This window comes from Ochlerotatus camptorhynchus, unplaced genomic scaffold (genome assembly GCF_037179485.1).
Source record: "Ochlerotatus camptorhynchus isolate MF236.1 unplaced genomic scaffold, CSIRO-AGI_Acam_v1.1 ptg000503l, whole genome shotgun sequence".
Lineage (NCBI taxonomy): Eukaryota > Metazoa > Arthropoda > Insecta > Diptera > Culicidae > Ochlerotatus > Ochlerotatus camptorhynchus.
In genome coordinates, this window is record NW_027040988.1 from 7500144 (window position 1) to 7513878 (window position 13735).

At 38.8% G+C, this 13735-nt stretch overlaps 1 protein-coding gene across 47 annotated transcripts in view; it reads left to right on the forward strand.

Annotated features, from left to right (window-relative positions):
* Positions 1 to 13735, forward strand: part of shot (dystonin-like protein short stop) — a 483119-nt gene that overhangs the window by 338004 nt on the left and 131380 nt on the right. For all 47 annotated transcript variants that reach the window (XM_065235656.1, XM_065235655.1, XM_065235657.1 and 44 more), the window contains one exon: positions 11103 to 11382. In XM_065235656.1, the coding sequence (XP_065091728.1) occupies positions 11103 to 11382 (280 nt within the window). The remainder of the gene's footprint in view (positions 1 to 11102; positions 11383 to 13735) is intronic.

Consider the following 13735-nt stretch of genomic DNA (forward strand, 5'->3'; position numbering starts at 1 on the left):
TCACGTTTACCACTACACCGCCGCCCTTAATACATTACCATAGTACCTTTCATTTGGTGGTTGTTGTGTCCACCATCCAAAATCCGTGTTTTTCGGACCTCGTTCCAACCACATCTCCGGAACCAGATGACCAATTGCAAACCTCTATGGAACCATGACACTTTTCATTTGGTAATTATTGCGTTCAAGAAACACGTGTCACAATATGTTGTTACACACATAGACCCACGCACACATTCGTACAAACACATTCATTTTCCAATCTCGTCGAGCTGAGTCGAATGGTATATGATACTTGGCATTCCGGGCCTCGGATTGAAAGTCAGTTTTCCAAGCGATACGTATAACCTGCGAGGCCTTTCTTAGCTCAGTCGGTAAAGACGCAGCTACAAATCAAGACCATGCTGGAGGTGGCTGGGTTCGATTCCCGGTCCGGTCTAGGCATTTTTCGGGCTGGAAAATTTCTCAACTTTCCTGGGCATATAGTATGATCAACAATCAATACGAAACTATCGATTTGAAATTGGCTCACTACTTGACTAGCCTATTGGTCCCAAACAAATAGATTAACGTACCCCATTCTAGGCGAAAATATAGTACTACAGTATGGTTCTTTTGATTCGCTATGAAAGTTTGACAGATAAAATGAGGGGTTCGTGGATTTTCCTATGATTCGAGGGGTGCATCGATTAGCTTGGGACCGAAGATAGTACCAGAGCTGAGCCAAAAAGTTAAGCACGTTTCTTCGGGACCTTCTGGTCTTAGAGTTACCTCTATGGTATGATTGGACTTGCCACATAATTATTCTAATGCAAAAATTGTACAGACATCCAAAGCTCTCAAATAAAAACTGTGAAATTTACTCAAAATCACAAAAAATGACTTTAGTTACGTTAACTTCGCGAAAAATAGTGTTTCTGAAAACATGACAGTAGCGGTAAATGTATTTAAATTAGAAAACAGCCCTGTACACGCCGAGGCTTTCTCGTAAATCGCAAAAATTACATTGGATTTCACAAATAAATTAATAGAGTAAATTAACGCCAAGTAGCGAAAATAAGTTTATAGCATTTGTGAAAAGGTTTGTGGGCCTATACGATGAGGTGTGATTTATTGGGTGGCTTTCTTGACTAAGACGGTGTGTCGACGATGGTGGTGCGAAGGAATGGCCGGACCACCGCGACTGGTGAATTGTGATAAAAAAAATAATTTTAAAACGCAATAGAGTTCTATTAAAACTGCTCCAAAGCGATATTTGTGCCGCAATGGGAGTAATTCATTCTACTTCTATGAATGTTTTCGTTGCTGTCGTTTTCTTAATAATTCACCAGATAAGGTGACATTAACTCACGATTAAGTATTCGTAGCGGTCGTGGTGGTTTTTATGTAATGATATGAGGGGTTCTGTGGCCTAATGGCAATAGTTTTGCTTCCTTAGCAAATATACATGAGTTAAATCCCAGGCTCTTCGATTCAAAGAGTTGCTTCCTCGTCTGTGTCTAATCACGACCACATGATGCACACTCCGAACACGATGCCTCCGGTAAAATGTGTAACGGAAAATTGGCAATGTTTGAAAATTCATTTCTCAGCAATTTATCGATAGATTTTAAACCTTTGATACCGAATAAATCTTTAAAGTATGTAGTTGCAAGTGGTGTTAATAGATTTAAAATTAGTCAATAAATGGCTGAGCTATTATTTTTCAAACATTGCAAGTTTTCCGTTGCACATGTTACCGGTGGCATCATGTTTGGAGTGTTTAAAAAATAGATTCCATTTGAATATCGTTGTTCGTAATGGTTTGTTGTTATATGAAGAGCTAGGTGTCCTAGTAGCAACCGTTTTTGCTAACTGATTCCAGGCTCCTTTCAGTTTTTATTTTTTAAACAAGAAGAAGGGATCATCGAAATGGTTGAGTCCTGCTATTCTATTTGAACACCTTCATGTCACCGGGATTGAACGATTGACATTCATTATGGTTGTTATTCTTGCTGTGATGTTAGGAGCACGGCGGCCTAGTGGCGACCGTTTTTGCTTGCTGAGCAGAATATCGTGGGTTTTATCCCACGCCCCTTTACGCTACTGAGTTGCTAGGGTCGCATCGTTTGCTTATTAGGTATTGATAATATCACTTATCCAACGAGCCCTACCTACTAACAAAATATCCCACTCTTGGGAGGCAGAAGTAAACTCTCTCAAGACAACAAAGGTCACTCTCACTTGATTGCAAATGCCGTAATTGATCTTTATGGAGCCCCTGCAACTTGTACAGTTGATTCATAGAGCAATTTCACTGATTCTGATCAATCACACAGTAGCAACCATTGATTCGTGCAGCCAGTCTAAGCTGAGTCTGGAACCTGTAACAACATTGTCTGCTTTCTTGTAATTGATGGTCACCATTTTTCACACCAAAATTGTCATTCCATTTTCGGCATAATAACCCATTTGGCCAAATAGAGTACGGTCTTTTATGGCGTTTAGCCTAGTGTAATTGAGCCAAATGGTCAATAACAAAAATGCACTGAAACGGGACAAAGCTAAATAAAAGGTCGAAGGATAAAATATCGAAAGACAAATGATTGAATTGATGGCCAAAAGGTCGAAGGACAAAAAAGATTGGAAGCTAGGAAAACACTTGAAAGATAGTACTAATTGTACCCTGAATCTAATACATTTGTAGAAATGCGCCTATGCTGAATTATGAAACAGTGAAGTTGTCAAGATACAAATTATGATTTCGGAGTGTCAGAGATATAATATTTTTGCCTAACCATTAGGACGTCGGTTTACTAAACATCAATATTATAACACCGACCTTCAATTACTGTCTTAATGTCACACTACTGTACAACTTCCAAATTACGTAAATCTCCTTTTGAAGCGACACACGTAATTAATCATTACAACTTTAGAACCCAACTTCACGGCTTCTCTCCTTGATAAACAAACAAGCAAACAGCAGTCTTCAAAAGTGGCGCCCGATCACCTAGTAACCGCTTATATTCCGCTTCGTCATTTGATACGCGCACCCCCCATTTACTTTCAGCCTAAAACAGAAGAAATTAATAACAGTTCCACATCATTTGCTCATACCTCAATCGCGCGCAGCACCATATGGTCGATCAGTCGGTCACTGAGTCAAAGAAGTCCGAATTCATACCAAAGCAACACGCGTTCCGCTCTGTGTTTACAACTTCGTTACAACATGACCTATCCAATGAGTAGAGGAGCAAGCAAACGTTCGAACGATTTGAACGACTATATGACGACGACAACACCGAACTGGGCCCTTCCCTCTAGCATCGTCGTTGTGGCGGTGACGACGGTGATGGCGGTGGACGATGGATAGAGTGGTAATGGGTATACCTCCACAGACAATGCTTTTCGGATAGTTTACATGCCTCAGAGCTCACGATCTTGATGTATCCTCACCTCCCTTTGCCTTCCCTATTTCTTCATCTGGACAGCTGTAACCGTGGGAGGAAAAGTTGAATGGAAAACATCTGTTTTTCATTTTGCGTTTTCCTTTGCTTTTGATTTTAGTACAAGTGTACTAAAATGTGTGATTTGATCAGTTTCACCAAAAATTGCTACCTTTTACCAGTTTCGGCCAGGAACGTTGACCCCGGGTCGACGCAGGTCGTCTAACCGTAAATCTTCCAACACAGGAAGCAAACAATCTAATCCTGTGTAAACAACCTATCTGAGAAAAAATAAGTTGATCGAACGGACAGCCGGTTGCGGTGGGATTTGAACAAACAGAAACTGATTTTGCATCCCCGGTTCGATCGATACGATTAGAACTCACTCACTTGTCATCGATTACATCAAATCTAATTAAAACGAATGAATAACCAATTAATTCATTTTTCTGCCAATCACTGCGCTCAAGTTGGTTGTTTAGCGGCGGCTACTATGTTGTTCGATTAAGAATCCGTTTATGTGCTACTATTAAAAGTCGTGGACCAAGCGGCGGTGGCGGTGGCGCACGATTTATGCTACTGGTTATGCATTTGGATCCATTCCGTTGGTTGTAGGGTCATTGGTTAGTACAAATATGGAGAGATTAGGACTCGCTGGTTGCCTTGATCTTTGATGAGAGGGAGTCAGTTTGGCGTTGTTCGCATGGGGTTCATTACAGAATGATTTACAACCGCTATTGATTGGTGGCGGGAGCGGTGGTGGCGACCGTCACACGGCTACCTCATTTTATGGTCAATGTCAAGAGGGTCCGCAAGTGGGAAGCGATGGAATGGCGTTGTAGGGTTTTTGCGTGTTTTATGATTGAGGAAAATTGGGTAATCGAGACTGGACATTATTTCCTTTCCTATGTGAGCTGATTTCGTTTCATGTATGAGAGAATAAGAAGACGATTCTTGACTTGAACACTTTTTCGGTCGGTTACTTAAAAGTCACTTTTTTCAACTAAAAGTTTCTAAAGTCAGTTTGATCATGATCATGGTCACTAAAGTCGCTTTTGTTTTCCGTTTCCAAACTTTATTTTTTTTCCTGGAGTCACTTGCCACTAGCTTACTCGTCATAGATAAATTGTGGTTATTTTTAAGTACAGTACCGGACAAAAGCATATACACTCGTGCTTTTTTTTTCTTTCCCAAAAAGTTCAACTTTCGCGGATGTAGATCAAAATGTCTTAAATCTTGGCAGCTGTTGATCAACTAGGGAACTGTACCAGTACCAGAACTACTTAAAAAATGTACCAGTTATGACATGAACCTGCTATGGCCTGTACTTTCGAACGTTGTCGTGGATAAATATTTTGATATTTTTCCTAATTCATGCTCAGCTTGACAGCTTAATTTTCTTTAAATCGTTAGTAAAAGGTTGTCTCAAAACTGCTCGACAGTATGATTAATTGTTCCACTTTATTCAAAATATCAAAAAAATGTCAGTCCATCAAAAAAAATCAAAACACACCAATGTCCAAGATCACGCTTGATTTTCGTAGACAAAAATCAACAAGCAAGCCACTGCGGATGATATTACAAGCTGTAATATCGTAGCCAGGGTTGGAAAAATCATGAAAAAATCACCAGCACTCACTATGAAATGAATTTTTCATCCATAGTGAACATAGATGAATTTTAGTGATTTTTTCAGCCCTGATCGTAGCTACGAATATCAAGTTAACAAAACTCACCAGCTGTAATTGAGAAATCCAACTTAAACTCCTGCGGAATAAGCACTAACCGACGGTGATAAGTCTGTGACAGCCCTTGAGAATTTCATTGATTGTTTGCAAAATTGTTAAATTTCGATGTAATTTCATGCCAATTTCTTGTCAGCATGGATGAATCTTGTACAAAATGCATAAATCTATTTTGTAATGCATTGCTCCTAAATAAAAAGGTACTTCAAGACTTATAACTTACTGAAAACATGTTAAGGTTTGAAATCATCTGCCGATTAAACAGCAGACAAAGTTGGCCGACTAAATCCATCGACGAAAAACTATTAAATAGGCCGATTGCTCGGTATAGCACCAGACGAAAAACGATTTAACCTGCTGATTAATACACCGACTGAAATTAATTTTTAAGTGGCAATAAATTTAGTCGGTGGACGAATCGGGTGATTTGAATGATGTTTGTTTATTTGGAAGATATTTTCGAAACAAACCACGATAAAATTCAGCATTATATACCATTATAACGAGTACTACTTTTTTGTTCGGATCATGTTTTGACTTCCACATAAACTCGCTAGAATAAATAGAAAATAATAGTTTTTAGGTTGAAATTTCAAAAATGTATTCTTTTTGGCACATTATTTTGGACTTATCACCGCTGCGACTGCAGCGTCACGGTGGTCGATTGAAACTTGGATTTGTCAATTCTAACCAAACCGTGATGAGTTTGAATTTCAGGATTTTTGCTGTACATCCGAACGCGACCCGAAACTACCATCACTGCTGGCAGCAGTAGTTTCGTTTTTGCCATCGGTGAAGAGTAAAGAGAGATTGAAAACTATACTTTCTCTTTCAAAGAAAACGATGTGCAACGGAATCATTGTTGTGTCGAGTCATCTCTTAGCTTCATTTTTAAATGTTGTGAATAGTCTCGCAATATCAAAGGAGCTTGTAAAATCAATATCAATCATGATAGTTTGTTCCAATATCACGCGTGATATTGAGTGCGTATGAGGAAAACTATCTTTGATTGATGATTTTGCCAACACTGGTCAAGGCCGAATATTCAGAATCTTAAAGTATTTGTATGTTTGGGAATTTTCGAAGTCAGAAATTTTGTAAGCTTTTATAGGTCTAGGTTCTGTTGTTCTCCAAGTCTTCAGTACTTTTCGAATTGCTAGAAATTTTCAAATATTTTACAAATTCAAAACTTTTTTCATTTCAGAGATCATTTTAACGATGTTTCAGAATAACGATTTTTTTTCTAATTTGCAAAATCAACTAATGTTATCAAAATTTGAATCTTAATAAGGCTGTGTTCCATTTGGTGATTTTTCAGTTAAAATTTACAATTAGATTATTAATTAAAATGTTCAAATACCCTTCTGTTGTTGATAGACCGATTTTCGAATAGGTGTTTGTCAAAATGAATTTCTTGGCTGTCAGAAATAAGTCTAGTGAAATAGCAGGGTTATTTGAAAAATTTTCATTTGTCCAATTTAAGTGAAAGTTCTCTTATTGGAACACAATCTATGCCTCAAAATCTGAATTTGTCAATCTCTGGAATCTTAAAAAAAGAACCTTGCATTATATATTTGGAAAACCAGAGTTTTAAATCTACACACAATTATTACCGTAAAATGGAGTAACTTTGATAGTTGTTTGAAGTATATTTTAAATATTTTTTTTACAATAATGAATGATTTTAAAATTAAACAAATACTATGGATCCTAGAGTCAATTCGTTAGTAATATGCCGAACGAAAGTATTGCCTCTGTACTATTTTTTTTGTCTTGTGACCGAACATAAGCTTTTTGTTTTGGGGTTTCTTTGATAATACTTGATTGATGTAGAACAAAACATGCGTGAAACTCAAACAGTTTAGTTCAAGAAATATGAAGCTTTGAATGAGTCAGAATGCGAATCAGAAACATCATAAGCAATAAGAAGACAATATTGAATTGGTGATGGCTATATCGGAGATACATTTAATAAGTCTAGATAGAGTTGAAATTAGGGCGTAAGAGGCATTTTAATTAATTCAAGTAAAACTTCACCACAGCAGGAGTCGATTATTTAAAAAAGGCTGACAATATGTTTAATTTAATATTTAATGAAACAGCTTTTGAAATGAGTATTCAAGTTTTACCGAAGTTTGGTAAAAAATTACTAAATTTTCTAATAATATCGAAATATTGGAAATTTGTAATGGTCATGATATTTTACTTAAACGCATGCTCCGGGATCATAAGAATTTTTCTGAGACACAAAGCTTTTTCCGCTCATATCTCCAGAAGTTCAATAGGGTTTTTGAAAAAAAACTGATACAACCAAAATTGGCAGTTGCGTTCAATGAAAAAGGAGGGAGTATTGCTGATTTATTGCGAAAATCCAAATTATTCACAACGACTGTACTCGAAAAACAGTCGACACACAAAAAATGTTCGTCAAAAATTCATTTTAGGTCGGATTTTCTTCAAACATTTAGGGAATAAACTGCAACATCATGGTTAGGTTTCTACTTTATTGCTTTATTGGAGATCCTCCATAACCAAATGCCCGCACCTTGTCCTTGACACCACTCATAAGGTTTTGGACTTCTTTTGATACTTTTATCCACTGTTTCTTCAAAGCCAGTCTGGCCTTTATGATGACCCAAAACTTCTCAATCGAGCAATATCTCATCATGCCGCAACCACAGATGGCCTGCCAAACCAAGAACTTTTTGACGAATTTGTTCACCTTCTTCTTCCTTACCTCCTCAGGAACGGCCAACAGTGTTGTGGCAACGTAAAACTTCTGCCCCGGCTACTGCTTTGTGTCCGCCTGATGTTAGTCTCGTCGTCCATCACGACGCATCTCAGTTTCGTCAGCATCGCGGATCGAAATATCAGCTGTCTTCGGTTTTCTGCCGCAGGCTGTTCGCCGCTAGGTCATTTGGTTCTCCTTGAATGACTTCACGACCCGGGAAATCGTCGAATGATGGATTGATTCCCAGGTGTTTCTCGATCCATCTGCGGGACGCAGTCGGATTTTCCACAACAGCACACAACATTTTTTGGCGGATCTGCTCTTGCACCGATGCCATCTCAATAAACACATGACAGATTTTGATGAAATTCTGCCAGCGTAAACATTGCACTCTTAGCTAGTTTTAGTCAAAATTTCATCATTGTTTACCCACACGCTAAAAAGTTACAAACTAATCAATCCCCCTTATTCTGCGAGTCACGTGACTCTCTGTCACCGGTGAGGTGACAATTATCACCTCGTGTGAGGTGACTCTCCATGTAAATCAAATGGAGAGTCACCTCACACGAGGTGACTATTGTCACCTCACCGGTGAGAGAGAGTCACGTGACTCGCAGAATAGGGGGGAATGTGTCAAGTTTTTTCAATACAGTCTTTTTTTCCGGAACCACCCGTCCGATCAGAATGAAATTCAATAATTCTTGAAGAGATAAATACACATAAAAAGAACCTGTAACGTTTGAATCGGTTTAGCCATCGTCGAGAAAAGTAAGTGAGTAGCAGTGTTTTGCTTACAAAATGTCGCTTTTTCGGTCATATCTCGAAAAGCAGATATCCGATCGGGATAAACTTTTGATATGGTTCTACCGGAGCTAGGCTCAGATACAGGTTCTCCACCAGCTACATTTATTCATAGTAAGCATCATAGTCCGATGGAAAAATGAACGGAGGCGCGACAGTAGCGCTCTTTTATAACAGTACAGGTTCAAGCAGAACTATGCCCAACCAAGTGGTACTCGATTATGATGTCTTGGTTAGGGAAAACGTTTATTTCATGAGAACAAGTGACAAACTTATCACTTTATTTGTATATTTTTCAAAACGTTTTTATGGAAAATTGGAAAAGTATTTATTTCAGCAGATTCGTAGAGTTATTTCCTATTGATTGGTAACGTTACGTCTACGTTAAAAAAAAACAAACCTTTCCAAATGTAAGTCTCATGTTTTTAGGAAACATAGCAAGAGTTGCGTTACTAAATTAATACTTTACACCCACCAAGTTTTATTGCAATTTGTGAAGGTTCTGTCAACCTCATGACGCTTTGAAAAAATCACACGAAAATCTTCTTTGTCTTGATTTCTTTGATGAAGCTCCGCTGCCATGACCCCTGGGTCTGCCTCTGTTATAATGTCGTTCCATATTATAATCCAATACACTGGGGCGACCCCGGCGTAGTGGTTAGCATCCATACCTCTCACGTCAAAGTCACGAGTTCAAATCTTACCCCGGACAAGTCACGAATGACCAAGAGCGTTAAAATGACTATAATAATAAAAAAAAAGAAAAAAATAATCCAATACAAGCATATTCGTTTGTACCATTTGTCGTGTGTTGTTTATCAATTTTCATATTTGCGTTTACGAATTTCTGTTTATCTTTCTTCTTCTCGTTCCCATTTCAAGCTTATTGCTTAGCGCATATTAGCTTATTGCGTGCTCTCAACTTAGTGTTCTAAATGCACTTCCACAGTTATTAATTGAGAGCTTTCGATGCCAATCATACCAATGCATGAAGTTGTATAGTGTGTGGCAAGCACAATGATACTCTAGGCGCCCGAGAAAATTTCCAACCCGAAAGATTCCCTCGACCGGACTGGGAATCGAACCCGCCGCCTCCGGCTTGGTAATACCGTGCCTTTACTGACTAGGCTATGAGGCCCCCTGTTTATATCCGCTTCTTATAACATACAAGATGGAGCTCAGCATTCGAGATGGAGTTGTGAGACCACTAGGCTCGAATGATGTACTGCAGGCATCGTTTGATGAATACCAGGAGCTTTCGATTGTTTTCTGTTGAAACGCACCAAGCTTCGCTCATGTTGGAATTGAAAATTTAGATTTTGCTATGTTGACTAATCTGGTTTGTAGCCTGTTGATTCGTGCACCTGTGTCGCTCATGGTCCAGCCGTCTGCCGTTGCCTATCGGTTACCGTCCCTTGGGTCAAGGTCATCCAGCATAGATCTCGCTTAAATTGCCACATACATTTTCGCGCATCATCACTATGGGAAGAATCGTGCAAATCACAACACCATCATCATCATTATCATTCTCATTATCATCCTCGTTTGTTGGGTGCAATCCCCATTGATGGGCCCGCACTCGGAATTGAATGGATAAATATTAAAAAGCCAACAAACCACACTCTTGTATAAGGAGATAATTTAATTGGCGTTGCGAATGGAGCTACGAATACGGTAGCCCCCGCGTGCTCTGCAGTAACAGAGGCATACATCAAGCGTCTCAAGAAGGAGCAGAGAGAATGATCGTTCCGAGCAGAAATCTATATGAGGGCGCGGGTGCAGTTGTTGCTGTCGCCATTCGTCGTCGATTGATGGATATTTATTACCGGTCGTGGTTTCCGTTCGACCACGACGCGACCACCGATCTGCCAACTATTAGCAAACAGTTGCTGTTGTTGTAACCCGATATGGTGACGCACTGCAATACGCTCATTGTGAACTATTGATGATTGGCATCCAGCAGCGACCGCGAAGCACACCTACTCATCGACGATTTAATCAAATCGCGTGCGTTGGTCGAGAAACGGTCATTTCATTGATCATTTTTACAACAGCGTCTGACCTCGATGAAGCCTCCGTTCTGCGTGCTCCCAGCCAGAGGGAGTTAGCCATCCACGCTCGATCTAGATCTCTGCGCTGCGAACGCTCGCTCCCACGCAATTTAATTTGCATTTCTGCATTGTGCCCATTGCTCTTGTTAGTTACTTGTTGGTAAATGCGTTTCAATTATTTTGTCATCATTGACTGTTCATTCGTTTCAAGCACTTGTTTGTTGATAAATATTATTTCTCTCTTGGTAGCCTCTTGATCCACACCCATCCGTTTGTCGACATTCCGCGCAATCAACCATATTCAGCCAGATTGATTAACAATTTCACCGTTTCTCTCTGTTCACAGATTTCCGACATCGTCGTCGGTCAGGAGGACAATCTAACGGCACGGGAAGCCCTGCTCCGGTGGGCCCGCCGTTCCACAGCCAAATACCCCGGCGTCCGGGTAAACGACTTCACCGGCTCCTGGCGAGATGGGTTGGCCTTCTCGGCGCTCATCCACCGGAATCGGCCCGATCTCATCGACTGGCGAGATTCGAGATCGCGCCGACCACGGGAACGACTGGAGCAAGCCTTCCACGTGGTGGAGCGGGAGTACGGCGTCACGCGGTTACTTGATCCAGAGGGTGAGTATTACGTTATTTGATTGCCTTTGCGCGGTACCAATGGTTTGGAGTCACCTGCGTTCGGTGCAAGTTTGAGTTTAATGGAGTTGCTAATATACATTTTAAATTTTGAAACTTACGTAACTCGATTAGCATCTTTTTGAAGTCATGATGTCTTCATATTTAGAATTTGTTGACCTTCTGAGTTTGTACAAAAGGGATTTTGATCCAAGTAAATTAAGGGAGTGAAGAAAACGCTGTTTGTGATGGTCCGCAAATGGCCATAAATGCACTTCCACCTCAAATTTTAAATTACACAAATCTCGGAAATGAATGCCACATTTCACCTGAAATTGCTACCGCATGTATGCTGCAGCGCATACGTGGAGTGGAGTAAAAGTTTCATAATGGTACGTGTTGTGGAAGCTGATATTTGTGCACTCAAAGTTTCGAAGTGGTAGCGTGAATAAGGATTTCACAGCGAAACACCTTAAAGAGAATCAGTGTCTTGAGAATTAATATTCGGGACATTCGCATTTCCCGGAAACGTCAACTGAAATTAAAATGTTTTCGCTTTGATCATTTGCGACTACTTTTGTTAGAAATTCATTTCTTAAAAATATGCAACCTTTTTAAGAAACTTGCTGCTAGGGTTTTGATCTAATTTCCGTCCTACTAACCACAACCTGCCCTTTGCCACTTTTTTTTTTAACGGTTTTGAACAAAAAAAAAAGATTTTTTTTTCTATCGCGGCTTCTAAATGTATTCACCTTTCCATTCTCAAGCCACCTATGTTGGCAACTTATCTCCAAATTGTTTCCAGTAGAACTATCAATGAAATGTGTGTTGGTTCGAAACGAGGAATTTCTAGCATTTTTTGCCAAATCATTTCGAGTTTGAACTTCCGTTTTTTTATAATTGGTTTCATATATTTTTTTTTCTTATAAATTCAATGTCCAGGTTGCTTAAACTTTGCTTCATCTTTATACCTCACATTGTGGATGGTAATTTATTTAATTTTCATTATATTTTATTTTATATTTAGCTTATTTTTTATTTTTTTTGTTTTGTCAACATCTTTATTGAATTCAAATGCATCCTCAGACGTGACGATCCCCCTGATATAAACTGTTTAAATTGTGTTGTTGTTTACAACGTGCAATGATCTATTATATCCAAGGACGCTACACTTCATTTGGATGACTTATTCTGTGAATACATTTTTCTCCAGCAGACATTTAAAAAAAAAGTTTAATGTTTTGAGAAGATGGTTTAAGACATTTCCAAACGCTTTTTGAAGACTTCCGAAGTTGCACATCCACAGTTGTTAATTGAAAGCTTTCGATGCCTGTAACATTTTTGCATTAGTATAATTTTGTGGCAAGTACAATCTGCCCAGGGAAGTCGAGAAATTTAACAACCCGAAAAATTCCTAGACCGGACCGGGAATCGAACCTAGCCACCTCCAACACGGTCTTACTTTGTAACTGCACCTTTACCGACTGAGCTAAGGTAAAATGTTGATGATAAATAATTTAATCCACAACAGTTTTGTTTTTTTATAATAATATTACCAGACCTTACTGATATCTTCCATTAGCTGGAGATCCATGGAATATTTCCTGATCAGCGAAAATATCTGAGAGATGCCCTTTGAATTTGAATATCTGAAGTTGAAGATCTTCAGATCTTCATTTGGATCAACCTGAAGTCTTAAAAAATGAACCATAGGTCTTAATTGAAACTTTTGATCAGCTGGTGATCTTTCAAATAATTCCCACGATAATATCTGAGCAGGGAGAATATTATTTTAATTTTGCGAACAGTCGAAGATCTTCAGAACAAAACATGAAGTTTTGAACTTTGGAAACTTTATTGAAAACTTTTAAATACTGCCTGATCAACCTGTTGTCTAGGAAGAATATCTGCGAGACGACATTTGAATGTTTTAACCGTTGAAAATCTTCAAAATTACACTTGATCAACCTAGAGCCTTCAATTGATATATATAGAGAGACCGTGAATATCTACAACATTCTTTAAAATTTTGAGTTATTTCCTGAACTTCTACTTGCTCAAACTTAACTCCTTTCCTATCCACATGCTTGGCATGCACAGTTGTACACACCAACTGCTCATTTGTTAATAACTTTTCACTCAGTTGTTGAAATTTGTTTTTCTTTAAAGTAATTGATAAATTAGGATCATAGCTTACTATAGATATGCAAAGAGTAGATAAATCTTAAAATTTAAATCAACGCCAATGAATTTTTACACTTAAAGTCCGAGATGCGCAGCGAGCATTTCTCACTTCATTTTTACAACGTAAAAAAACTACAGTTTATTACTAGAATTAAAATCTGCATTTTTGTAC